This window comes from Anomalospiza imberbis, chromosome 9 (genome assembly GCF_031753505.1).
Source record: "Anomalospiza imberbis isolate Cuckoo-Finch-1a 21T00152 chromosome 9, ASM3175350v1, whole genome shotgun sequence".
Classification (NCBI taxonomy): Eukaryota; Metazoa; Chordata; class Aves; order Passeriformes; family Viduidae; genus Anomalospiza; species Anomalospiza imberbis.
The window spans coordinates 20196340-20223831 of record NC_089689.1 but is presented as its reverse complement, the minus strand read 5'-3'; the positions used below and the strand labels follow the sequence as shown (position 1 = coordinate 20223831).

General features: G+C 38.6%; 1 protein-coding gene across 3 annotated transcripts in view; it reads left to right on the top strand.

Moving 5' to 3' along the window:
* ST6GALNAC3 (ST6 N-acetylgalactosaminide alpha-2,6-sialyltransferase 3) overlaps positions 1-27492 on the top strand; it is a 219430-nt gene that overhangs the window by 81950 nt on the left and 109988 nt on the right. For all 3 annotated transcript variants that reach the window (XM_068200035.1, XM_068200036.1, XM_068200038.1), the window contains exon 2: positions 19510-19704. In XM_068200035.1, coding sequence (XP_068056136.1) covers positions 19510-19704 — 195 coding nt within the window. The remainder of the gene's footprint in view (positions 1-19509; positions 19705-27492) is intronic.

Genomic DNA, 27492 nt, shown 5'->3' with positions numbered 1-27492 from the left:
TTATATTCTGGACAAATGCACTGTTTGTAGAGATATGAAATCTTTCCCCTGAGACTCTCCTGTTTAAATATCCTCTTTTTGTTTGAAATAAGAGACACTTTAAGTTTCATTTTTCCTTTATTTCTGCCTCCTACAGATGTTAAAGAATAAGGTATCATATTAATTCTGCTTGTAGGAATTCATTCCACTCTCATAGGACCATAAATGCATTGTAAACGACATGTGTTGGGGAACGGGGGGTATCCTCCTTTGTTCTCTTTGTCACTGTGTACCAAACGGTTCTACTCCCAGAGAATGGAACGTTATGCCTACAATATTTTTATCACGCTGTCTATAAAAGACAAGCCATGAAAACAGTGCACCAGGAAGATAGGAGATCAGAATAAGGGCCAGTTGTTTTACAGCAGCAGTGTGTTGCGATCCTGTGCCTTTTAGGTTTGTTTTCCAGCTCTCCTACCACTTACGCTTCTGTTGAAAAATGACCTAGGAACAAACCTGTATGGTCAGCTCTGGATGATCAAAGCAGGAGAAAAATCAAAGAAAAAGCAATGCGTTTAAAAGAAAAGGATGGAAAGAAGGACGTATGGGTAATGAGTTTCTTAACCTCATCTGCAAGCCCCAGTTTCAAATTTCTCTATACGGAGCAGTAGAAGTGGGCTATCAGCAGTATGTGACTTTTACTGGAACAGTCTCCAGTGAGCTCAGATGAATCTCAGAAGTTAGGAGAAATTTTCTGGTTATTTTCAAATTTAGGATCATATTTCTGCAGTGGCTGCTTGCTGCACCTGCAGATTCCTACACGCAAGCAGGCTTCTGGAGTCACTGTGTGCTGCCAGTGGAGCCTGGACAGAGACTGATCTTGTCCCCCTGCAGGTATTGCTCTTCAACAGCTTCCCAAATGAATGACTTGGACACAGGACTGGAAGGGGTGCTGAGCAAGTCTGCAGATCATACAAAGCTGGGAGGAGCTGTTGACTCCTTGAAGTCAGGGAGGCCCTGCAGAGAGACCATAGCAAATTACAGGACTGGGCAATCACCAACCATATGAGGCTCAACAAGGAGAGGTGCCGGATTCTGCACCTGGGATGGGGCACCTCTGGATGTACGGTCAGACTAGGGAATGGGAGGCTGGAGAGCAGTGCCGTGGAAAGGAAGATGGGGGTCCTGGTCAATGGCAGGTTGAACGTGAGTCAGCAATGCCCTGGCAGCCGGGAGGGCCAAGAGCGTCCTGGGGACAGCATCGCCAGCCAGGCAAGGGAGGGGATTGTCCCGCTCTGCTCTGCACTGGGGCAGCCTCACCTCGAGTGCGGGGGGCAGCTTTGGGTGCCACAGGAAAAGGAAGACATTGAACTGTTAGAGAAGTGTCCAAAGGGAGGCACGAGGATGGTGAAGGGCCTTGAGGGGAGCTGTGTGAGATGCGACTGCGGTCACTTTGTTCACCCTGGGGGAGAGGAGACTGAGGGGAGACCTCTCTGCAGCTACAAGTTTCTTGTGAGGGGAAGAGGAGGGGCAGACACTAATCTCTTCTCTGCAGCAACCAGTGACAGGACCTGAGGGAATGGCCTGAAGTTGTGCCAGGGGAGGTTTAGACTGGATGTTGGAAAAAGATTCCTTGCCCAGAGGGAGGCCAGGCACTGGAACAGCCTCCCCAGGGCAGTGGTCACAGCACCAAGCCTGACAGAGCTCAAGAACCATTTGGACAATGCTCTCTGGGATATGGTGTGACTCTTGGAGATGATCAGGACTAGGAATTGGACTTAATGATCTTTCTGGGTCCCTTCCACCTTGGCATACTCTCTGATTCTGTGATTTCTTCTCAAAAAGAAACTGTGTAACAAATAAAAGGCATTTTCAGACACTTTTGTCTCTTTATGTTGCTTGCTCTCCATTCATCTCTTGGTGCCTCATGCTTAATAGCCTTGCTAATAAAAAAAGAAAATCAATTTCACTTCACCAGATTTCCCAGGGAGATAGCAGAAAGTGTTATTGGTAGAATTTATTCTTGAAACTTTTTTATAAAAGAACTCCAGGCCTTACTGAGTGCTGCACCAAATACTTCTTACAGGGGATCTAGGGCCATGCTGTGAGGTCCTTCTTCTGTGACCCTCTGGTGCAAACATTTCATTTGAATTCAGCACATTAAGCATCTGCTAAATAGTTCATCAGAAATACACAGCGTTTCCCCAAGAAAAAGTGTTCTTGCTTGGTGCTGCAAAATGTCAGAAAATTATAGCTAAGGCAGTGGGTATTTATCATGTTGTGTTGCTCAGTGTGCGCTATGTAGGAGTTGGACTAGGGATTCAAGGGGTGGGAAGAAGGTTCTTTTCCTTTGTTCCAGGCTTTCCTTGTTTAGTCACAATATGATAAACATACATCTAGTCAGTTTGATCTTTCCTGAAGCCTTGGAAACGTGGTTTTAGGTTTCTTGGTTCAGTGATCTGCTTTTGTTCTGCATGGTGTCAGTGTTAAAAGCTTAGATGTTATAAAACAACGCGTACAGCAGAACAGCACTTGCCTGCTTACAGGGTATTCTGGGAGTCTCTGTGGATGGGAAACTATTCTGTCTCTTCAGTTTTTGAAACAGAACATTTTAGTAGTCTCTCAATCTATTCTGAAGATGTTTTACAGGTAAGAGCTCCATCCATCAACATGGAAAAAAACATTTTACAGTTTATTAGACAGTTCAATGTGACATGGTTTATGAGAAAACACAGGGATTAATTTCTGTTGAAAATTTACATGTGCATACAAGATTCTAATCTAGATTCCTTCCCATTCCTTGTTTGGTGGATGCCATTCTACCGTAAAGACCTTATAATTAAATTTTTAAACCTAGGACCAGGGTATCAGATAAATGTTTGGAAGAGATCTAATCCAAAATCTGTAGAAATTGATTTGTCATGATGGAAGGGGTGAGGAAAAATAGCAAAATCATGCTTAAGTTTTGTATTTGTCTTCCTTGCCGTATTTACTGCTAGCTACCTTAGGGTTAAATATTTGCCCAAGGCCGTACAGTTTTCCAGCAGAATAGGTGACAAATTAAATGGCTTGTAAGATATGTTCTTTAAACAAGGCTCCATTATTTGAGTGGCACAGTCCTTCTCACCTTGAACTTTTAAAATTCAGAAACTTTTACTTAGATCCACTTCTAGCTTGTGGTCATGTGAAGCAATAATACAGGCTATATATAATAACAACAATCTACTTCGATCTATTTTTCTTCTCCCCTTTCTTGCAGCCCTCCAGGGTGTTGGGGTTTCCATAAGATGATATATTCCTGGTTAGAATTAAAGTCTAGTGACTGCAAGTTCAAGGTTCGCATCTGCTCAGAATAATATTCCTGGACTATTGCCTATTAATTATTCTCTTACAAAAGCTTTGCAAGCAAGTATCACGGGTCAGGATGATTTAAGCTTCCTTGAAATTAATCTAATTAATAGATAATTTTACCATTGTACTTTCAAAAAGATGATAAAGTTAAACAATAATGGACTCTACTATGGATTTTTTTATCTATTAATATCATTATAGATCAAATTTGGTGATCAAATTAAATCATAGATGGGTATTAAAAACCTGTGATGAAATAGTAATTTTTTAAAATCTCATTCCAGTACTGTTGTAATGTGCTGCTTAGGAGGAATGAATTAAATGAATCAAACCAAACTTACTCATTATTAGACAACAGCATAATTAAAAAAAAAGAAAAAAAAATGCTTTCTTACAGGTGTCACTCCCTTACCTGGTTTGATTTTTAGATAGAGTAATTGACAAATTTTGAACTGCTTTGCATTTTAAAGTTGTGCCTTAGTGGACTATAATTGTATCATTTCTTTCTCTCCGATGCCATTTTTAATGGGCTTTTAGTTCAGCTTATTGAGCAAATCATTTACCCCTGTATAATAGAATAACAACATTTTCCCCTAGTCAGCACTGCTGTGCTGCTGTTGCCTGCTGTGGTCTGCTTTTGCTGCAGGTGGCAAAGGGGTCTTTTAAGGTCTTCATTTTTTTTCATGGCGCAGACTTGATTCTTTAACTTAGCTTATGTACCATGACTGGGTTTAGGGGAGTTTTTGCCTCACAGTTGATTTGTCAAAACCTCCCTTGATTTTCCTTCCTCCTTGGTCTCTGTGCAGTAAAGTAGTTCAAAAAATTATCAATTATTTTTCTGTGTATTAATATCACATGTCTATATCTCTCCTGTGTTCAGGGAAGACAGAGAAAACTTGGAGAACTTTAACCAGTGCAGAGCTTTGCTATACGTTTTGGTATTTTTTGGATCACCAAAGGGAAACATTTTGGGTGTACAAGGGAAGCTGCATTACTTCTCCATTTCTGTGAGTGTCCAATAACAACAAGAAAAGACAGACGTGAAAGATGAGCAGCAAATATCTTGCTGTACTTACTGTTATTTTATCACCCTCAGTTTTTTTGATATCACAAAATCTCTTTTTCCTTTCACTTTAAAGGCTTGTGTCAGCTGCTGTCTCTTTGAGGTGACAGTACGAGGCTTTTAGGAGATGACAGCTTCAGTGTAGAAAGGCAGAAGGGTGAAATAAAATGTTTGTAACCCTAGTAGCTGACTTCGTCCTCTAACACTTCTACTCTTCACTGGACGACGTATGACGTGGTTGGTCAATCTTGGTCAAAATTTGAGAGGCTAAACCATTTAGTATCAATTTCTCTTACCTCTGTTTAAAACCATAGTGAATATTCCTATGTAAAGTGACCTTGCTGTGGCAGGTTTTCTGTCATGGTACAGCCTGGTGGTACAGCCTGGCCGCAATGTGTTTCCTTGAGACACTTCCAAAGTGTTTGAGTTAAAGCTGACCATTGCAAACTGTTTTTAAAGTAGTATCTAAAGGCTTAAAAATAGATTGAGATGCTGTTTTCAAGACATATTTCTGTAACTTCCCTGTCAAAAAGTGGAGGGTGCTTTCCAAAAATCTGACCCTAAGCCGAACAGCTCCTATTATTCTAGCTGCTGCAGCCTTTTCTGTCCTGCCTGGCATGACAGACACCATTTCTGAAAGTTGTTTTGTAACAGCTTTCTGGGTCATTTGTCTCCTACAGCTGATACTAAAGGTAAGTAGCAGAGGACTCTATGGATGTTCTGCAATGTTAAAAAAAAAATCAATTAGGCAAGCCCTAGAAAAACAGCATCAAGCAACCATGATGCTTGACATACTGACAGCTCATTAGCTAGAAGCAAATGACTTAGGACTCATTATGGGCATGCTGATCACTCACAAAATTATCAGGAATGTAAATAAAATTGAACCATGAAATACCTTCAGTCAGGGCAGATTTGTAGCTGAACACACAGAGTGAGGTCCCTTTTGGAAGACTGAGTTTACTACCTGTGGTCCAGGAGGATGACCTGAAAGCAGAAGAGCAGAGGTTGAGAAGCTGATATATCTGGGGACTTACTGTGTGGAAGATTGAAGAGTTGAGAGAAGATACATCAAAGGTCTGTTTCTGAGAATGGGCAGGACCAATTAGATACATTAAATGTGGTCTATTTAGAAAACTGCTTCTGATCTAGAGACAACTCATTTAAATTAGTACTTTGTAGGTAAATACTTCCAAAAAGGTGGTGCCCCCAGTAACCCCCAAAGCACTTTCTTTCACTGTAGTGTTGTAAACTTCCAGCTGTGCCTCTTGTCACAAAGGGCACTTTGCATGGCCTGAGTGAACAGTACTTTCTTTCTCTTAACACAACTCTGGTCAGAACATCTGGATCTCAGTACCAAAGTCTTAAAGCTATTAACAGGGCTGAAATACAGCAGCACATGACCATCACAGCAGCCACAGAAGCAAGTGTCAGACAAACCAAAGCCAAGCCACAGAAAAAAGGGGCACATACGCTCGCTGCTCTGCAGAGGACTCTGGTTCCAGAAAGAGAAAGGCTATTTAGTAGGATAAAAGAAGAATTATTATGAGATGAAAGATCTTGTTCTCAGAGGGAATTTAGCATGGAATTAGTCAGCTAGACAGAAGACTATGTATAAATGAAGAACAGTTAAGTACAAGATTCTTAAAAACAGCTATGAAAGGAGAAATTGACAGGGAGGTTTGACTTGAATGGGAAGTTGGTGCAAAACTGCAAAAAGAAGGGATTAAAGAATTAAATACTGCATTTCCTTAAGGTATGTAAAAGGACAGTTTGACAACAGTATTGTGGGGTAGTAAGAAGCTGCTAAAGTAGAGTCACCACCTGGCAAAATAGGGAGTGCTGTGTGACTTTTGGAGGATTAGAGTATCTAAGCATAGTCAGAGAGTATAAAATTAGCTGTTGTAGTACTCAGTGAGGTAGTAGCTTTCAGACAAAGGGAAATGGAGTAAGACGGGCTGAAATTTGACCAGTGACATTTGTGGTGAATGCTGAATAACTAAGAATGAGAAATTGAAAATATCAGGATTTAATGTCTTGGAACATTAACATCTGAAGCTGGATCTTCTAGGCGTTAAGGTGTGGGAGTCCCAACAGACCTAAGGTTTCAACTAATTAAATCTATTTTCCAGCACTCTGGGATTAGTTACATGTGCAGAAGCAAGGAAATTGCAGATATATATTCTGATTACTCACATATTTTTGATTTAATGAAAAAAAGTACCCAAAAATCTAACAAAAAAGGAAGGCCATCTTTAATTTTGGCATCTAAAATCAAATGATAAATGATCACCTGATTAATGATGTGCCTTTTGTTCTTTTAACTTCTTCAGTAATGTGTGAATGTCACATTATATAACACTTAAATGAAGGAACCTGGAAATGAAATACATTAGGATGCATCTTTGTGTCCCTCCCCTGACTGGTGGACAACTTGTCTCATTAATCTGTATAGTGGTGTTAATTTAAACAAACAGCATTATTTGTTGAGATTTATGGCTAGAAGACTTAGAGGTTCACTGAGAAAATCTTATGATGTTTTATTTTTAGGGCACTGGGATAGATATTTTGACTCTTAGTGACTGGAACATATCATAAACTCTCATAACTTGTAATGAGTGTACAAACTACTACAGACCCAAGTATTCTGACAGAGAATGCGGGCACAATGAAAGATGGCCAGTAATGTGTGGCCACAGGGCAGTGGGGTGTTATGTCCTGGGCAAATTCCTTCTTGTGTTGGTAACTGCTGCCTAACCAGCACTGGGGTAAAGGTGGAGATAAAAACTGATAAAAGTGAAGACCTTTGAGAGGAATAATGGAAAACTCTGAAAAGAGATGAAACAGTAAATGTAAGAGTAACATTCCTGCATTCATTATACATACCTTTTGAATATCATAGATGTTGAAGTGTCTAGGATCTGTTCTTAGAAGTAACTGTGTATGATTCTGGTTCTAAATTAACTTTAGGAAAACTCATCTTTGCCTAGTACTTCCAAACGGTCGTGGGGCACATTATTTAATCTCAGCAGTGTCTCTGGCAGCTTTCCTGCTGGAAAGGAAAAGACCCTTCTCCAACCTCTGGGACACTGGGATGAGTTCATTAAGGTTTTGGTGGCCTTATTCTACTGCTTTAGACCAGATTGGTGCTTAAGATAGTTTAAAATATATGGCCTTAGGGCTGTTGGTGGGTGGGAGAGATTCAAACCCTACAGAAGGGTTGTGGGCCGAACCTGCTTCCTGCCCCAGCTGCAAAAATAAAGATGAGAACTTGTTGATGTCCAGGTCAAGGCTTGCACAGCTGGCACCTTAGGATGTTCCCTTGTGGCTGTAAGCTACAGAGGTGCAGTACTGGGTCCCACAGATGTCAGCAAGAACATTCACATGCTGGGTTTGGTGACACCAGCCTTGGCCCAAGTGGGAGTTGAGGGATCCTGAGTTTGCAAATTGAGTAACTCGTACGCAAAGGCCCTGGGAAAGAATTAAAAAAATTGTATTTCTCTTACTGTTCTTGTTCAAATTTAATTGTGCTTCTGGCTTTCTCTTGCCCTCCTTTGAATCAATTAGAGATATCTTTATATGAAAGAGGGACAAAATTCCACAGCTGGCTTAGTTTGGTGCAAATAGCTGGATATGCTGTCACAGAAACAAGTACCCGGACAGTAGATTGTCTTTATTATGTCTTACGCAAAAATTAAACTCAGTTTGAATGTTTTGGGGGTTTGTACTACTTTGTTTGTTTCTTGCATGCACATGAGTAGAATGTGTATGCAGGGAACCAGGGGTTTGAAATAATTTCTGACACATGACAATCTCTCTATGTTTGGTGGACTGAAGGATGAAAAACTGTGCTAGGTGCCCAACTGTGTTGCATTTCTTCCATCAAAATGTTCTAGATCAGCTCTGATAGAGTGGCCAGGAGTGGTTTAAGTTTAAGAAAGCCACAAATAGGATGTATTTGCATTTCCACATGTAGCCCTTTCAGTTTTTAATATAGAATTATGTCCAAATGTGTTTTTATCTAAGCCTTATTAGACAGAGATTGACAATCTTCTGTATGAATTTTTCATGGGGTTTTTCTTGTGCATATGCTGGTTCAATGATGCATTTTCACATGAAACACATAAAGCTTTTTTAAAGCAAAAATAAAAGCACAGAAATCCAAATCAGTTCAATTACACTTGCAGATTAAAATAAAGCTGTAATATATATCTATTGTATTGAAATGCTAACTCTATGAATTTTTGATCTACTTTTAAAATGTAAAACTTGGATTTGATTAGATTAGCTGTGGAGTAATCTACACTGAATAAATCTGTCTTCCTTTCATGTGATTTGTCAGTGTTTGTAGTGGGTTTGTACACACAGCTTTTGCCATTATTTTCCAGGCAATAAAAGCAGCCATGCAGAAAAGCCACCCATAAATGTCAGAAAACAGAGATATTTTGTTGCATTCCAAGGGCTTTGAAGGTCAAGTTCAATTCAGTTAGCTCACCCAGCATGAGAGGAGCGTGATACAATGATGGAATGTGTGTTTGGGTAGGATATATATGTTACTGTCCCTGTACTATTCTATCAGGATAACAGATCAGTGAGAGATTAAACTTTACTGCTTGGGAGAATGTCTTTTGGAAAACTATCAATTTTTATGATTTTCTCTAGCTCCTATTGAGATGCTGTGCAGAAATAATGAATCCAAAGAATTTACAGCTTTTATCACAATGGAGATTGACTCCCGATTGTGGTTTTTTGGTGCTATTCCACTGCAGGTATCCCATTCAACTGAGTGTATTCACAAAATAAGTCTCAGATCATGGATTTTATTGGAAACATGAAATTGTGTTTTGCCTCCTTCTGATGGAAAGAGGTTTGTGTAAAAACAGTTTCCTAATTCCTAGAAGTGTGAGGTCAGCACAAAAGGCAGAGTTTTCCCACTCCAAGGAATCTGTTCTGCCAAGTCCCACTGCAGCTCAGTGCTTTGTGGTTACTTCCCCTGCCATGCCCCACTTTTTTTCTTTTTTCTTTTTATAAAGAGAAGACATGATCAATAAAGCTCATAATTAAGTTGAAGGCACTACCTTGATCAGTGCTATTTTTGAGTTTCAGTGCCCTGATTTGAGGAGCTCCCCAGTCAATGGAGGGATACGTCATCAACTGCTTGAGCAGTGTGTGAGCAGTCGTGTTTTGTATCTGCAGTGCTGCATAATCTTTGCTATCTGGAGAGTCTCTTTTGTGGTGGCTTCTGATAGCCTCTTGCTCATGTTATCCAAGGATAAATAATGAACAAATTCCTACCTGTGGAAGGAATACAATTATATTAAGTGGGCAAAAAAAAATTTGTTCAAGTTCCTGCTACTTTGCAACATATACGTGTGATTGTATGAGAAGAAATGAGTAAAGCAGGGTCAGATCACGTCAGTGAAAGAAACCTCTCTGCCAAAAATGTACAGGTCATTTGCCCCTCTGTGTTGACACTGCATTGCTCAGTGCAGCCCCTCCTAAAAAAAAGATTTAAAATGTTTGCCTGCCTCCTATTTTTCATTGGGATCATAAAATAGATGTGCTGCTAGGAGCATGCAGTGTTTAATGCAGTTGATGTGCATCCTAGATGAAAAGCTCTGTTCTGTAGTGCTGTGGTAATAATATGATCATTAATGTTTCCAATAAAAGTGCCTGGCTGGGTTCTGCATGCCTTCATCCAAACACACCCCCATAAATCCCCTCCCTATTCCTATGTGTGTCTATGGCATATTGCTCTTTTGCTGGAACATGCAACACTCCTTAGAATGAACCCTAATGTGACTGTCCCAGCAAATCCCACATCCTCCATGTGTCCTATTTGCTCAAAAATTTGGTGCCCTGAAGGTCTGTAAGCCACAGGAATAGTTTAAAGTCTCTTTTCAGAGAGGATTCTGCCATGCTGGTGTCCTGATTTTGGTTTGTTTTTTTGTTTCCCCAAGCCCTTTTTCTAAGCTTCCAATAAAGAAAACAGCATATGGAAAAGAACAAGATTTAGGCAGGGAAGGTGTTTTTCCCCCCTCACTTGAAGTAGCATGCTCCGAGCTACATGGCAGAAAATTTCCAACTCCCATTACAAAATAGGTGATCTCAGCCCTGACTTCCCTGTAATTAGGTCATGCTTTTCATTGGCTATAAATGGTTATGCCTGTTGGAATGTTCCTCAACGTGCCAGGAGCCGACAATGCTTGGGGACATTGAATAATACGTTTTGCTTTTCTGATGATGTGTGTGGCAGTTATGTATGGATGAAATAGGCTGGAACAGGTTAATCCAAAGTAAACAGTGAGATTTCCATGTCTGATGGAAAACTGATAAATTGCCAAAAGAATTTAGAGCAAGGTTTCCTTGCTTTGTGTGAAAGGCCATCCATAGAGGCTGCTCTTGCCTCCTGCCAATCCAGGACAGCATTCCTACAGCTGTGCTGGAGATTCTCTTGGTTAAATGTAAAAGAAAAAAAAGAAAAAAAGAGAAGAGATTACAAAAGATTTCCTGCAGCCTGGCTGAAGTGCATCATCTCTCATCTCTGCTTAAGAACAGCTTCTTTCTAATTCACAGTTACCCTACTTCTTTTCTTTTTTAAGAAGACCAGTGTGTCTTTTTATTCTTTCTGAACTTGGACCTTTGCCTGGTGAAGGAGCTATCACTTGAATATTTTTATATTTCAGAGCAAAGGCAACCTTTTATTCAGCCAGACCTTAAAGAGCCCCCATGGCTCCTCACACTAAACAGGGCTTGCATCCCTGCCTCTGGAACAAGGCATTCACCTGCACTGTGTTAGGGTGCCCTGGCTGGCTGAGGGTGCAAGACTAAAATCAGTAATGATCCCTTGCTTCTGTTTTGGTTTTCATGCTTATGAACAGCAGGTGCATTGCAGAGACTGGCAGAGAGATCATCCAGAGGAACTCTCCAAAAGCGCTGTCCTCCCAAAGAATAGTGTGGGATGAAGCTGGTGTGAAGGGGCCAGAGCAAGATTCCTGCCAAGCAACAGGCTGGGCAAGATCTCCTTTGTCTTCCAGTGTTAAATGGCTTTTAGAAGGAAACAGAGGCATGGTGTCAATTTTTTGTTAATTTCAAGTCCAGCATGGCAGTCAGGGATCTTTACAGAAGAAAATTCAATGGAGAAAGTCTGGACTTGTCCAGATGGTGGTAGGCAATTGCAATTCATTTGTGTGAATTTCTGGTTATGCAGTTTTTGCTGTGTAGCATAAACTTTCCCCCACAGGCAGAAGTGAGCTGCAGGCAAGTGAAGGTTTCCAGCAAAAGGCATTTTCTTCACAGATGTGCAGCCTGAGAATGTGGGGTTGTTACAACATTTTATTTACTTTCATTTCTTCTGCCTCTGGGCTGCTGTCAAGTGTTTAATTTTATTTGTCTGATTATTTTCTTTCTTATCTAGAAGCAAGTACTTCCAGAGGTTACCTCCCAGTGTAGTATTTACTAAACATATAGGTATGTGATTAACATCCATTCCTGCTGTTGCATACCAATCACACTAATGATTTTACTGCTGCGAGCAAAAATTGAATTTACCTCACTTTCACTTTAGAAGCCATCAAATTACCTTTCCTGTGAGTTTTTGAAACAAGAAATTGAGTATTTCTGGTATTTCATGTAGAATAGCAAAAAAATGCAAAAGACTTTTAATAACTACATCTTATTTCAAATATAAAGATCTGCTGACTAGAGGTCTGCTGGTATTTTATTGTTTTCTAAGAATCTTTCTTGATGTATTTGTGGGGCTTTTTGTTGTTGTTGTTTTTTTACTGGTTTATGCATTTTTTAGTCTATTTCTGGTTGCAAAAATCAACTTTTGAAAGGGGTTTTCATGAAAATGTTGGCGGCTATAAAGTGTCTTTCAAAATGTTTGCAAAAATCCCTCAGTTACAGATTCAGTCTTAGGATGTTGCTGATCATGAATCTTTATATGTTTCTATAGAGGAGAAAGAAAGGACATCTAAGTGAGGTATATCTGGCAGGATAAGAGTTAATACTCACATATGGGTGGTTTTTTTCTTTGAACTTTTCTCAGCAGGTGAAAAATAGCTACAATCAGGTACTCCTTCAATGAGTAGTAACAACCAGCTGCCAGGTTGAAAGATCACAAATTCTTGTACCAGCAGTTCTATTATAGGGAAGCGTGTGTCAGCCTGTGTGTGTTGGAAAGCTTGCCAAGGTATTGATAAGAAGAGCTGGGCAATAATCCAGCACCAGGGAAAAAAATAAATTTGAGAGCTGTACTGCAGAGGCTTTTCTTTTTTTCTCCTTTTTAATACTACTTTATCATGCAGAGACTACATTAGTGTTTATATAATATGCATCTACAGCTGCTGATGAAGTTCACCCTAGTTGTGAAGGACATCAGTGAATCAGTAACTGGAATTTTAGATTAGATATTCTTAACAGATCTTATAGAATGAAAAATCAACAACCTTATTTAAAGTGTGCTTTGCTGCCACAGGGATTTTATGGGGATAGATCTTTTAAATTACTGGACAGCTTTCAGCTGCACTATAAAATTGAGTAGCAGACTAGCCAAAGGCATGCCTTGCTCAGAAGTTGAGGTTGCTTTGGTGGTAGTGTGACCTTGTGGTGTGTGACTGGGGCTGTGCTAATGATGTGTTTGTTCCTGGTGGACTGGGGCTGTTGGCGTAGGGAACCCTGGGCCAGGAGTAGACTGCTGGAGGAAGTACAGGTTCAGCTTTGAGTAAGGATGAAACAAATAGCAGGAACTATAGGATATGGGGAGCTCAAAGTGCTGGAAAGCCTGAAGGGATAAGAATATCTCCAGACAAATAAATGCTCCTTCATATCAGGCTTAGAGTTTAGGGCAAGAGGGAATAGTGACACAAAGTAATTCCTGAAATCTGTCAGTGCTTTGCAGTTTGAAGGGCTCAGAATCACTGAAGCTTTTCAAAGTAGTAGCTTCTTATGCATGATAGCATATGGAAGGCCTTCAAAATACATCAGCAATTGCTCTTTGAAACTTGGAAGTTCTTCACCTTACATAATTTCATATTATTACCTAAATAAGTAAGTAAGTAAATAATAAGTATCTTTTTGATGAGAATGCTGTGTGTAAGAACCTTGTGCAGTTACCTGAGACTAATAAAAGGAATTTACATAGAGGAGGATTATCTCTTATATAAGGTTCTTAATACAGACTGCTGCTGTTACATCACTTATTTGGACTGTGCTGATTACTCTTTTGCTCATTGCTCAGGTCTTACCCCAGTAAACCTGAACCCACTCTGCACAGTTTTGCCTTTAATGAAAGATATGGTTGAATATGTTAAGCTGCTATGAACCTAGACACATCACCTGTGAATTGTGAATCACGGTGAAAACTGAATTAAGTAACAAGTTTTTAACAAACGACAGCAACGCAAGAGGTACAACGAGCTGTTTTGAGAGCCCTTGAGCTGCCTTAGCCATAGAAAAGGCCAGAGCTCCTGCAGAGAAGCTGTGCAAGAAGTTACGTGTCTTCTACTTATGCCTGCTTTAACACCATATTCCTCAAACCCAGTCCTGATTCAGAGTAGCTTCTTATGAGAAACACATTTGGGTTAAAACTCATGTTTCTTTCATTGTAACTACCTATTTTAGGTACACTGCAGTTCTTGCATTACTTCTTCAGCACTGAACTTCATTTTTGCTCTTATTTCTCAGCTTCTTGGCTGCTTACATTCCAGTTTAGCGAAGATGTACTTTAAAGAAAAAAAAATTGCTTTAATCCTAATTTTACTAGTTTTTGAACCCAAACCAGATCTTGCTGGTGATATAAACCCTACCAGCTTTGTTCTTCTCTCCTCCTGAGAGAGAAACAATCTGACAGCAATCTCCTGTGGAGTCTTTGAACATATTCAGGTTAACTTTCACTTCTGGAAGAGAAGAAAGTAAATCTTCAGCTACTGATTTTATGCAAATGATGTTTGACACATGCCTATTTCTAGAAGGATCTTTGCTATATATCTTACTCTTTTTGAAAACTTCTAGGACCCCTGCTTGACTGTCTCTTCAGCAGCCCTGTTAGAGGGCAAAAGAAACAGCTGGAAGACATGTTTTTTCCAATACCAGTGAAATCAGTAAGGTATACTGACCTAGAGTGCTGAAAGAATTTCATTTAATGCTCTGTTGTAATAGAAAGTAGCTTTTAAATGGGATGCTCAGGACAATAAAAGAGAAAATTAAATAAAACTATTTTTTACATATAGTAGTCTAAAAATTGAAACAAATTCAGTAAGTGCAGCCATTATTGTTTTCAATTGGTATTATACTTGAGTAAAAACTGAAACCCTGCATCAGTCCTGTAATGAAAGTAGTATGATGTGCAGAGATATTAAAAAAGTGATCGAGTTACTCACTGTGCCCGTAAAGGCAGGCATTGTGAAAATAATACAATATTACTGCATATTGTGACATCTAAGAGAACCAAAGCCCTCACATAAGTATTTACCTTTCATTTGTCCTTCCAAGCTTGTGCTGCCATGCATCTATAGAGTAAAAGAAAGAATGAGTACTGAAGAAAATCAATTGATGAAAAAAGGCTTATTTGCAATTACTGTTTGGGGCATGGCTCCTAGGGTTCTTTACTGGAATCTTCCATAATACCATGTTCAACTTTGTCTTTTAATAAAATCAGGCAGTTACTTGTGATAGAAACAATAAGCCTGAAAAACAAAACAGTTCTAGAATGAAAATTTAGGAGTTGAGTAAAAATCTTCTTCTGTTGAGTTCTTTGTGATCTTAGGGAAGTTGATTTCAACCTCAGTTTATGCACCTGTGAAATGGGTTTTTACTGTGAAACTCACTAGGATGAGGATTTATTCCTGCTTGTGAAGTGGTTTGATAGTCTCTGCCATATAATACATGCCAAGTGGAAGGGTGTTGTGCTCTGGCTAGAAAGTAGAATAAAGATACTTAGTACAGATCTCAGTAAAATTTACAATTTAAGAAATTATCTTCCTATGCTGAAAATATTTCCTTCCTTCCTCCCTCCCTCCCTCTTAGACAACTGTGTACAACACAAAAAATGCTCATGTCTTACTATTCTGTCAGGCATTATTGAACTATTAAAAATGATCTTGTCATATCACACTTCTTAACAGATTATGAAAGAAAAATGACTAAAACTTGTTCAGACTGTCAAGTTCCTGCCAAACTGAAACTAATGAATCACCCTGGCACTGGTAATTAGCCAAAACTAGATGATATGAAGCATATAAATATTGCTAGGGACCATGTTGCCAAATACTTATATTTATACCCCTGAAAGTAGTTATTGTTTTATTCCCATGAAGTTTTTAATTAAATTCTATCCAGCAGAGTAGTATAACACTCCTGTTTTTATTTCAATTCTTACTTTAACAACCTAGATATAAAATGAATGTGATTCATGCCTGCTAGTTATTGATTTTGATATACATAGTAGACAGAATGAGCTTGGTGTCTGAGAAATAGCTGACACCAAAGTGGGATGATGCTGTTGTGGGTATTGAATAAAAAGAATTAGAGGAAACTGTTTAGTCCTAGTGAGAGCTTTTGGCCCGGTGGGGTCTCAGGTATGGCAGTTCATGTACTCTGATTTCAACTTTTTCCTCTTCTACCCTTTTTTTTTTCCTTTTTAAACACAATGAGCCTGTTGGTAGACTTAGTCTCATTAACTAAGGTTAAACTCCTCCACTCTTCTGCTAGAGGATCCTCTATTCATGAGAAGGGTAATTTTGTTCTTGCCACTGCCATCTAGGCTAGTCAGATACTATAGTGACTGAAATAAAATATAACAAAAGCTAATATACCATGCAAGTCATCCAGATAAGAAACTCTTTAACATATGTCTTACTGTGTACCCCTCACTGAGTATGTGAAAAAATGGGAAACATTTTAAAGATGTTTATAACTGTATATACATTTCTTATGTAAATGTTGTCAATATCAAAATGTCTACATTAGATTAGCTAAAAAAAAGAAAAGGATTGATTGAAATTTATGCCTAGGATATGTCCATGTTAGAGAAACATTTCTTTTGTTAAGAGACAATTTGCATTCATGAGAACTGAAAATTAAGAAGGAATAGGATTTGTTTCTCTGCAGACTTACTAATTAGTGTTGGTTTAGCTCTCCCAAATGGTAGGATGTCTGAGTATTTAAAATGTTGATGCAGACAAATTTTGAGACAAATTACAATTTGGTATTCATCCCTGTATATAGCCTCAGACTACTCTGTCATATCCTAATGACATGCAGAATTTCTGGATTCTCAAATGCTAAATTTTAAGTTTTATCAGAGGACCAACAACAAAATCCATTTATCTGCAGTAAAGGAGATTTTACAAGAAGCAGTTAATGACAAATAGCACCTGGGTTTGGTTGTTTTGTTTGTTCTTTTAATGAGCAGGTAAAGAACATAGGGACTTAAGGGAATCAAATTACTTTTAGAAGTGCCCTGTAGAATACTTGTGGCCACTGATCAGACTTCTTTACTTGGTGCTTTAAGGAGGGTAAAACTGTGAAAAGTATGTGCTTTGGTGTTTTTCAGTATTTTTACAGTGAAATTTGTAGAGCCACTGAAATGCCAGTTTTCAGTAGTCTTTCCCACAGAGAATGCCTATTGTTGGATCTCATGCCTTCAACAAAAATTGTAGGGGAACTGAATACTTAATACAAACGTCCTTTGTACAAGTTGATAAGTAAACATTGTGTTTGCATATGGCTAGATTTTTTTTTTCCAAACCAGTTTCAACAGATGCCTTAATTCTGTTCTGTTGTAAAAATTCCTTTCTCTCATTTGAATGTTCTTGTTAGTGCAGACTCTTTCTGGCTAAGCAACAGAGAAAAATATTTGCTGTTTTCCTTTTCAAACATAAAAAACCAAAAGGCCATATTTTTTCTTTCATCTGGTAGTACAGTGCATTTTAAGAAAATAAATACAAAAATCAGGTGGCTTCGTAGTGAAGGCCAAGAAATTTAGCTGCACAATATGAATTTTTCTCAGGGCAAGGACTATTTAGAACAACTCTCTGTGAGAAGCACATAAAGCTGATTGCTCTATTTTCAAGTTCAGAACAGATCTGCACAAAATAAAGGAAGTAAAAAGTGATATTCAATAAACCAGGAAGATAGGGTATGTGGAAATCAGATAGTAGCATCATACAAGCAATCTTGCTTCCTGCTGTGGATGTTTTGATTGAAACATGCTCATGTAGTGGAATGAGACTCTAGATTCCCTTTTAAATATTTGCAATATTTTAATTCTGATTTGCAATAAATAATATGACTAATCCATGCTCCCTCTCATTGCTTTATGATTATCACTTGCACTGCACATCTTGGCTGCTCTTAGCACTTACAAGGCTCTGATATATAGCTAAATGTTTCTGACTCCATCTGCTACAAAGAGAAGTGACACAGAAGTGCTCCCCAGCCATTTTATTGCAATTTAATGTAAATCTGTTATAATGCAGATGATGAAAAGTGCAGTGGCTTCTATGAATTCTGAGAGCTGCTATTGGGTTGTGGCTGCTGTGCTGCCCTCTGAAGATTTGCTGGGTTTAATTTTACATTGCACAGCCATTAGCTGGCTGAGGTTCCTCACTGAATCACACTGCCACAATACTTCTTCATCCACTTCCTTTTCTCCTCACCGTGACCTCCTTCACCCAGGTTTTCCAGCCCAGTCTCTCATTGCTTTTATCTTACAAATTGTAACCTCCCAGTACATCAGAACACAGAGCCATGCAATTGACCCCTCCGATGGATTATTTCGTTAACTCTTGTTTGTGGGAATATCATAACATCCCTTCCAATTTGCTGTAGGCTCATTGTGATTCTCACTGTTGTGCAAGGACAGACTCATCTCATCTGGTTGCAAGGAGAGCTTGCCTTTACCATGGCATCATGTGTGATCTTATTGTCATTGTGTCAAATAAGTGGTATTAAATGTGTTCTGTGCTGGTTAGTTGGGAATTAGCTGGTAGATGGGAATTGGGGTGATCAGATTCTGTCATCCAGCATTAATTGTTATTATATACTTATGTATAGGCCCTTAGGCAAATGATATTTTTTCTCCCCTGTATTTTCTGTAAATGTTACTGTTTAAAATGATAGAATTACCTTCAGTAGAGTAATTAAACTATGGCAAATTAGGTAAACCTAGGATGTAATTAAAGTACAGTAAAAACACATGTAAATGATAATTGTTTCATTCCCACAGGGAAATAATCTTTTCAATAGAGTATCATGTCTAGAATCTTTACACATGCCAACTGACATGTTTGTCCTTAAGTAATTTGTCTGGAAGTAATTGACTGCAGTATTTTAAAAAATAGCTAAAAATAAGGAGAACATCCTACTTTCTCACAGGTGTTTCACCTGCAGACTGGGGAGTTCCCAGGGAAAAAGCTGTGCTCTTTCTGTGATTACATTCTTGTGACTGGATGGGCTAGAGGTGGAAGGGAAGAACTAATTACAGGCTTCAGATTGGTTGAATTATTAAAAATGCTGATCGTCTTGTCCAAATAATAATGCCTTGCTTGGTAAATTGATGAACCTGGAATAAGGCAGAATGTGGTGCTGAATTCACCAACAATTTATTGTAAAGTATTTAAAGTTATAGCATGAATTCTGTTGCATGGAATGATCTGTAGGGATGTCTTTCCAGTAAACTTTGTGTGGTGTCACTGCAGATGGCATTTCCCTTTTGTGTGTTGTCATCCCTAGAAAAGTGGTGAGTTTGAGTGAAGACTTTGGTGCAGATGTTTACTTAAAATCTTTACTCCAAATGCACATAAAATTTAAAGTTGATAGATGGTTTTTGAACCTTTAAAAAAGCCTTTTTGTCTTTTGTGAACAAAACTGATTCATTTGCAACCAGTTCCAAAAGAAACTCTGCAAACCTCTGAAATGCAAATTTATTTAAATAAAACAATCCAGTCACCTGTCTCCTTATGCTCCTGCAGCAAGGTGACTACCAGAGGAATAATTTCACATAAAGCTTTCTCAAGTGTTTTTCCTTCATCCTCCAATTGAAGATATGTATTTTTTTATTAAAACTGACTCTCAATTTTAATAATTTATTTCCTTTCTTCTTTTCATTACAGAGGAAGTCCATTGTTGCCGTGAGTTTCATTGCAGCATTCCTCTGTCTGATCATCGTTCGTCTCACAAATGAAGTAACTTTCCCTTTGATCCTAAACTGCTTTGGACAAACCAGAGTCAAGTGGATCCCATTTTCTAATGGCCATAGACAGCCTCTGAAAACTCATTATGGATATGTAAATGTAAAAACACAAGAGGTAAGACCTGGTTTTAACAGCCTGGCAAAATGGAGCAGCAGATTTCTTTTTCTCCGATCCCATCTAATGCTTTTTTACAACCTGCCCAGTGTCAAAACTGAACAAGGTTGTTTCTGAGCAAAGTGGCTATTTTAGAAGTCTGCTACCACTTAAATGACCTTTGAAATTTTAAAAATTTCTGTCATGTCTGCAGTGGAGAGAGCAATAAACTGACCTCAAAATCACCCTTTATTGAGGGAAAACTTGTTCATACAAACAAGAAAATCTTTCAGATTAATTTCAATCCTTCAATTCCTCTAATGCAAAAGGGAATTTTCTTGTGTTTGTTGTAATAAGGTCCTAAAAATATTTCATTTTGCCTGGGCTTCCCAAAGAGGAAGTAGCTTATTTTTGTTTGTATGGGAATGAAAGAGGAAAAAGGAGTGATATGTGAAATGAGCATATGTGAGTCTAGTGAATGTATAAAGCTAGAGGTTTACTGGATTTTTCTGGAAGTATTGCATTAATACTTGATAGCTCTTTCAAAACTAGGCATGTATTTGCATTCTGTACTTTAAAACTCACTGATGTATATCTGCTTTGCAAAATACTTGCTGTGTGATAAAAATACTTGTGTGATGAAATTAGGTTTTACAGGGACTCCTGCTTTAAAGTATCTTAGTTGTCAAAATTTCTAGTGCCACTGTTGGGTTTTGGTGGTGGTGGTGCATTTTCTTCAGACTTTTTCTCTCTGTAATATTTGTAAAATGGAATCTTTCAAAATAAGGTAACATAAAAATTGAACTCTTTCTATAGTTTGTGATCAGTTATAGCACTGTCAGTCATGAGACATACTGTCAGACTTCCATTAACTGCTAGGGTTTTTTCTATAAAATTACAGTTAATAATGAGTGAAATTCATTCATATAACAGCTTTACAGAGAATGAAAATATTTCACCACTTCATTACATTTAGTCCTGTAAGTGTATTGGATTAGTTAGTTATTATCCTACCTTTAGTGGGCTAAATGTTAGAAATGTTAGTTAGATGTTAGTTAGAAACTCAGAATGAGCGAGAGGCAGTTTTTAGGAGGCAGCTTCTTTTAAACATATCTAGCTTTTAATCATTGTTCCTGTAAGATGCAGCACTATTTTGGGGGCCCAAGTACATTATCTATAAAGCAGAAAGAGGACAAGCACCTGAAAGGAGAACTGTTCAGATGTGAATCCTAGTCCCAGTGAAAGGAATGGGAGGTGCTGTTGAGCTCAGAAGGGTTAAGGCTTCATCCAGCATCTTCATCCCTCAGAAATGGGAGGGCAGCGTGTTCTGCACGTCCCTGGGTTGTTGCCACAGTGGCAGGCGTGGAATCTGAATGAGGCAGAGCTGCCATGGCCACTTGATCACTATCAGTCTGAACTGATAACTGGAGAGGAGAGGAGCATGCTAATCCATTTTTATTCACCATTGCCTTCATCAGAGGTTAGAAGTAGTTTGTGAGGGCCTTAATTCATTCTTGAATTTGATAACACGCTTGGAAGTTCTAACAGTAAATGGAAATGAATGTCCTGGAAGCTGGTGACCGATGTCGATTTGTAAGACATTTGTCTCAATTTGGCTTGGGTCATGAAGGACTCCTTAAACTTAGTAATTTTAGTTGTTTTCCTTGTTGTATTTGCAGATTGCCTTAATATTTGCTAATTAAAATGATAATGAAGAACCTGAACATGGCTTACTTATTGTAAATACACTAACTTTTGACTTAATTATTCCCTGTGTGAGGGAACTTTTGTTGCGATGCTCATGTGAAAAGCTTTTACATAGCTCTTGTTCCTAACTCACACTCATAGCTTTCTCAGACTATGATTTTTAGAACACATATTACTTTGTCACATAAGCATTTCTATACTATTTGTATTAATATGGCCAGAAAATCTCAATTCTTAAATTCTTTATTGTGTCAAATACATTGAATTTCTGCTAATTTCATAAAATTTAGATATTTTCTAGTTCTTTTGTGCTGCTGTGGTATGTAAGATAAGCAGTAAAGTCTACTCTGTGAGACAGGCTAATGCCCCAAACAGATGTGGCCAAGTTTTTTTGCAAAATGGGACACATGTTGTCTCTTCAAGGACCAAATGGTGTGAGGAAACAGTACCACAATGAATTATCAGAAAATAAAGTGAGGGAAGGTAAGATAGGAGGGAAGGCTTTTAGACATGTGAATTTGGGCTTTTTGTCTTTTATTGAGGGAATCTTTTTGCAGAATTCTTTGAATGAATTCTTTGTTGAATGTGCTCATATTCTCCTAGAGTGTCCTTTGAATCCTGTCACCCCACTGGTGTCTCCTGCTGTCTGATAGCACTCCCTCCTGTTCCTCAGCCACTTCTAACATCCTTCTTTTCTTCACATTTGTTCTCTGCTCTCCTTTACCTGTTCCTCTCAGGCAGCACTCCAAGGTCTGGCTGCATGCCAACTCCTTAGTGTACTTAAATACTTGAAAGTAGAAGGTCAACAAACAAGAGGAATTAGGGTAATTTGCCACCAACCCAATCAGTCATCTGAAGTTACAGGCAAGCTAGAAAATCTAGAATGAACTACTTCTCTGCCTTTCCTGTCTCTCTATTGCATACATATTCTCTGAAGAAAAAGGAAAACCAACCCAAACTAAAGAAGGCCCAACCCTCCAAAATTTTCCATAGTAATGAAAGTTTAAGTTAGGAGGAGCTGGTTTTTTTTGGGGTAGGGCTGAGTGGGATGAGACTTCAAAAATCTTATGAGATGATGGAAAATCAATTACTTGGTTAAAGAGGTAGTGATCAATCATTTGTATTAAAAAAGATGAGGAAATATGATGATAGAACATTAGTGTTTATCTCAAGTAAAAAAAATGATATGGCTGTTATTATGTATGATCAGAATAATGCTGTAAAGACATTTTTCAAGGGTGTTGTGTATTTGATTTGACACTGTAATATTGTGGGATTTTTATTGTTAAAAAGTCTGAAAAAAAAGATTAAAACTAGATGTATTGGAGTATATAATATAAATTCAAAGAGAGACATAACTTAATCCACAATTAAGGCTGTACATAATACAGGGTTGTTGCTATGGTTTCCTTGATTTGTAGCCATAGCAACAGCTTTGGGGAAACTGTCTTTATGTACAGTAAATACATTAGAATTGAAATACAAATAGATGTGAAGTGTTGTATATATTGGACCACTATGTCTAGACACATTTTAGTTTCATTTTGGAGGTATTTCTGAAATAGGAGATTCTTCACCTAGAAAATTTGCATCCAGAGCCCACCCTCACTTCCCTCAGTAGGAGAAGATCTTGTAGTAGCTTTCCATGATGTGAGCTCTTTTCCCTTTTCAATATCCACATCTGAGGTGACTCCTTGGGATTTGTGGGAAGCTATGCCTGCCTGTTTTGCAATATTGCTGTCTCGCTCAATACATGAATTTTGACCTTTCAGTGAGAAGGAGGGGTATGAACAAGATGACCTTTCTTTCCCTTATTTCCTCCACTTTGTGCCTATGGATTTTTGGTGAGAGGTCCCATGAAGTCTGTCTTCATGGAAATGTCATGACTATCATGTGTTAGTTATTTTTATCCTATTCCTGGTGATTTTTTGTAGAAAATATTAATTTGATAAAACTTCATGGTGGTTACCCAATTGAAACCTACTAGAATAAAATTCACCCCTCACCCACATAAAGCTGATGTAATGACTCTTTTTGTATATCAAAAATGGGGAAGCAGATAAAAAGAAGCAGGTAGAGAAAATATAACCTTCCTCCTTTTTTCATACCACTCCTACTCTACAAAGAGTTCTGGTAAAATTAATGAACATCATGTATTTAAATTGCAGCATTATGACATCAATTTAAAATCCATTAGCAGTTTGAAACTTTATGCTAGGCAAGTCTAATAGTGTTCTTGGATATTTGATTGTGCTTCCTGAAAGGTGAATATTGAATAGATTTTTACTCTACTGTCAGTATTAAAATAATATAGCATTTTCCTACATACGTAAAATCTGAAATATAACTGCAATAACACTTGAAGCATAATTATAAAAGTATATTCAAGTACTGAACAAAGATTAAAACTGTTCTTGGAAAAGGGTAAGTTCTGAGGTGACCTAAAATCCCTACATTAAACTGCAGCTGTGAGATCTAATGGCTTCCTCTGAAATGAATTCTGAGGAAGCAAAGAGCCTTTGTGTCGTGAACATTGAGGAATCCTGCGTTACAGTGATGAGCACTAGATAAAAGGAATGTGCACTTTAGACTTCTTAAAAATCCTGTCATAACTGAAAAATTCATCAGTACTGTATTGATACTGAAGAAATACATTTGGATCATATTATCCCATACCATTTTGTCCCTAACCTGAACAGACCTGGGTACAAGCATTAATTGCTCACCACTTGTGGCACACACAGCTACTGGATTGCCTAAATGCGCTTCCTTTTTTTCCCTTTTTGCCAGAAGTTCTGTAGTAGGACTTGGCTTAAATGAATGGAGGTTTCCACAAATGGAATGCCCCAGATATGAATATTAACCGGAGGCTACAGACCTTTGCATTGTCCTTTTTATTATTCTTTTTAAAACACAATAAATTAAGTGCACTTAAAAATTACCTGAAATGTAGAGGAAAATTAACGTAACATGCAGAAATACAGGCTGTGATGTGGTCTCTGGGTGTAAGATAAGGCACATACAATTTCAACAATAGCAAAACCATAGTTGTCAACATGTTATAAGTAATCATTAGATGAACCCACACCAACCATGAGATAACACCTTCTTACAAAACTTGAAAAACTAAATTAAAATATCATAAGGAAAGCAAAGAATGGGATTGATATTTTAATATTAGTTCCTCTCCCAACATGGGAAGTAAGAAAAATTTTTCAAAAATACCAAAATTGTATAAGAAACATTATAAAAATATAAAGCTAGCAACCAGCCTGAGAAGGTTTGTTTTGCCTCTGTTAGTAATGGATGAAAATGACACTATGAAGTGTCAATGCAGAATATTGGAGTGCTATTGGAGAACAGCTTTGGGTTTCATCTCAGAAGAGAAGGTACCAGACAGTGAACTTGAATGGTGTGTTCAGCTGACTCCAGAGATGCTTGTTTCATACTCTTCTTGGGAAAAAATGGGTCCTAGAGAGGCTAAAAAGCTGCAACAGCCAAAACTCCCTGTGCCAGAAAGCTACTTTAGTATTTAATTTCTGACACATGGAGGACTTCTATCCTGTCTTCTCCTTTGGGAGAAGAACAAGATTGTTCTATGTTACAACTTAGGAATTCACAGGATATTTTAGTAGTAAAAGGTCATTTGTTTCATAGTAATTTATCATTTATATCCCTTCTAAGACACTCTTTTTATCACAGTTGCACAGTTTCTCATTATTTCAGCCTCAGAAATAATGTAATATTAATAGTAATGAAAGTACAACTAAACATGCAGTATCTTCTGGATATTTTTCTGTTTCCATTTTATACATATTCAGGAACAATTTTCTTTGGAAGTATTGCAGAAGGATTAGTTACATAACACTTTACATGGCAATCACATTGCATGATAAACTTCTGAGGGACATTCATATGAAGAGTTGATGGTTCCTGTCTCCCTGCCCCTGTTGTGTTTCCTAACTGTTCCAGAGCTCCCTTTCCTGGCTCTGGGAGCCATAGGCACACACTCAGAAATAAAATTCCTGCCAAGGACTTTAACCACCAAATGAGCAACTCCAGGAGAACATCATCTATTATAGAAATAGATTTCACTAAACAAATAGACCTCACCAGAATCCTCACCGCCCTCTTCCTCTTTCCTCTTTGGCCTGGAAGAAGAGAGATTGATCCAAATAAGCTGCAAGGTCCACTTGAAACCACTCAGGCTGTTACGAATCTACAGGAGAGAAGGGAGCACAGATAATGTGTGTCCTCAGTGGAGCAAATCCTGCCAGCTCAGCCATTTGCCTTCTGTATATATGGAATTAGCTTAGGTTTTTAAAGCTGCCACGATTCTGATGGTGTCTCATGAGGAAAAAGTCAAGTGCCAGGATAAATATATCAAGTATTCCATATAGAGGAATTAAATCTGCTCCACACAGAGCCTCAGTGTGATGAGTCAAGCAGCGCTGCCTGTGTGGCAGCTCTGCTTTAAAAAAAAAAAGGCTATGGGACTTGAGAAGAGATTACTATCAGCCAGTGAGCTGTGCCTTCAAAAGTCAATCCCTAAAGAACCTGGGCTGGTAGAAATAAATGTCTGCGATGCAGTCGTGGGCTGGATTGATCTGTTGAATGGAGTTTATAGGTTATATTGCAGAAGGTTACTGGTATCAAATATTTGCCATCCACCTTGGTTATATGTAATTTTCAGAGATTCCTTCCACCTTCTTGAGGATTTTTTTTTACTGCTGCTGAAGGGTATGGGTATAGTAGCTAATGTTAGTCTCCCTATTGAGAAGATGCCAGTTGTGTTCTCCATGTGAAAAGTGTGAACAATGTGTCCCCAAAGGAGAGACATAACACCTAGAAAATTGACTGGAGATCATCTGGAAAAAAATCTAAAAAATATTTTTAGAAGAAAAGCTGACTTTTGCAGTTAGCTAACTTGATAGGCAAATTTCTGTCAGCAATGTTTAGTTTTAGTTTGAATGGCAGGTGGACCAGAAAAGTGAATGGAGTATTCTTTGGACTGGTAAAGAAAAGAGCAGAGAGGCTGGGTGTAATGTATTCTTGAGTGAGACCAAACCTCTGGGGAAAATAGGAAAGATGTAATGAGCAGATGAGAGTGAGGCTTGTCAAGGTGATGAAGGAGGAGCTTACTGATTTTACTCTGGATGAGAACTTACTTCTGTTACCATGACATGATTTCAGCTTTTGTCAGTAATAGTTGCCAAATGAAGGATGGGCTGTTTTGCATTAGTGGCAGGCAAGGTGTCTCCTTGGTGTTCCAGTTCATCAGCTGGGAGATCAGTGCCCTCTCCTTTCCTCCCTGAATATCCTCCCACTACTGCTGTTTGAAAATGAGGATGCCTTCATCAAAAGAAGCCCAGTGTCACCCTTCTGAGTTTATACTTGGAGTCCATTTCTCACAGAGATTCAAGGTGTCTGTTGCAGCAGAGTGTCACTAGGTCTGGATTTGGTGATGGCAGCTGAGGTGCACTTTGTACTGGTGTATAAAATACACCACAGAGTAAAAAGAGCCACTAAAAATTGAATTTTGCTCTTATAATCGTTCTTACACAAGGGCTTCCTGCTGGCTATGGCAGTCAGTGAGTTCAGCTCTTGGAGCTCTTGCCCAGCACAGCTATTCTGGCAGAGATGCACAGCACAGAGCTGACCCAAAGCTATTAATACTTCCCTGCAGGGAGCCGCGTGCCAGCCACACACAGACGCGTGTGGGTGCACCTGTAAACACAGCAGCTAGAACCACTCAAGAGACGGACTCCTAATACTGACAGCCATGCCAATTACTTGTTAGCTTTAAAGTCACAGCCATCTTCCAGGAAAGCCTTTGCTTTCCAAGTTTGCTCCCATGGCCATCTGTCACAGCCTGCGTTTGGCAGCTCCAGGTTCTGCTGTGAGGCTCTGCGGATTGAGCAGAGTTTTGTCTTTTGTTTTGTTCTCTGAGTGGGTGGAAAGTTTCATTCACATGAGTATTTTCTCTTAGGCTTTTTGTTAGATTAAAATGTGAACCTTAAATGCATATTTGAGCTGTTAATCAGTGCTATCTGCTCTCAAACCAGGATGGAACAGGTGGACTGGTGTAAGTGCTGCATAGAG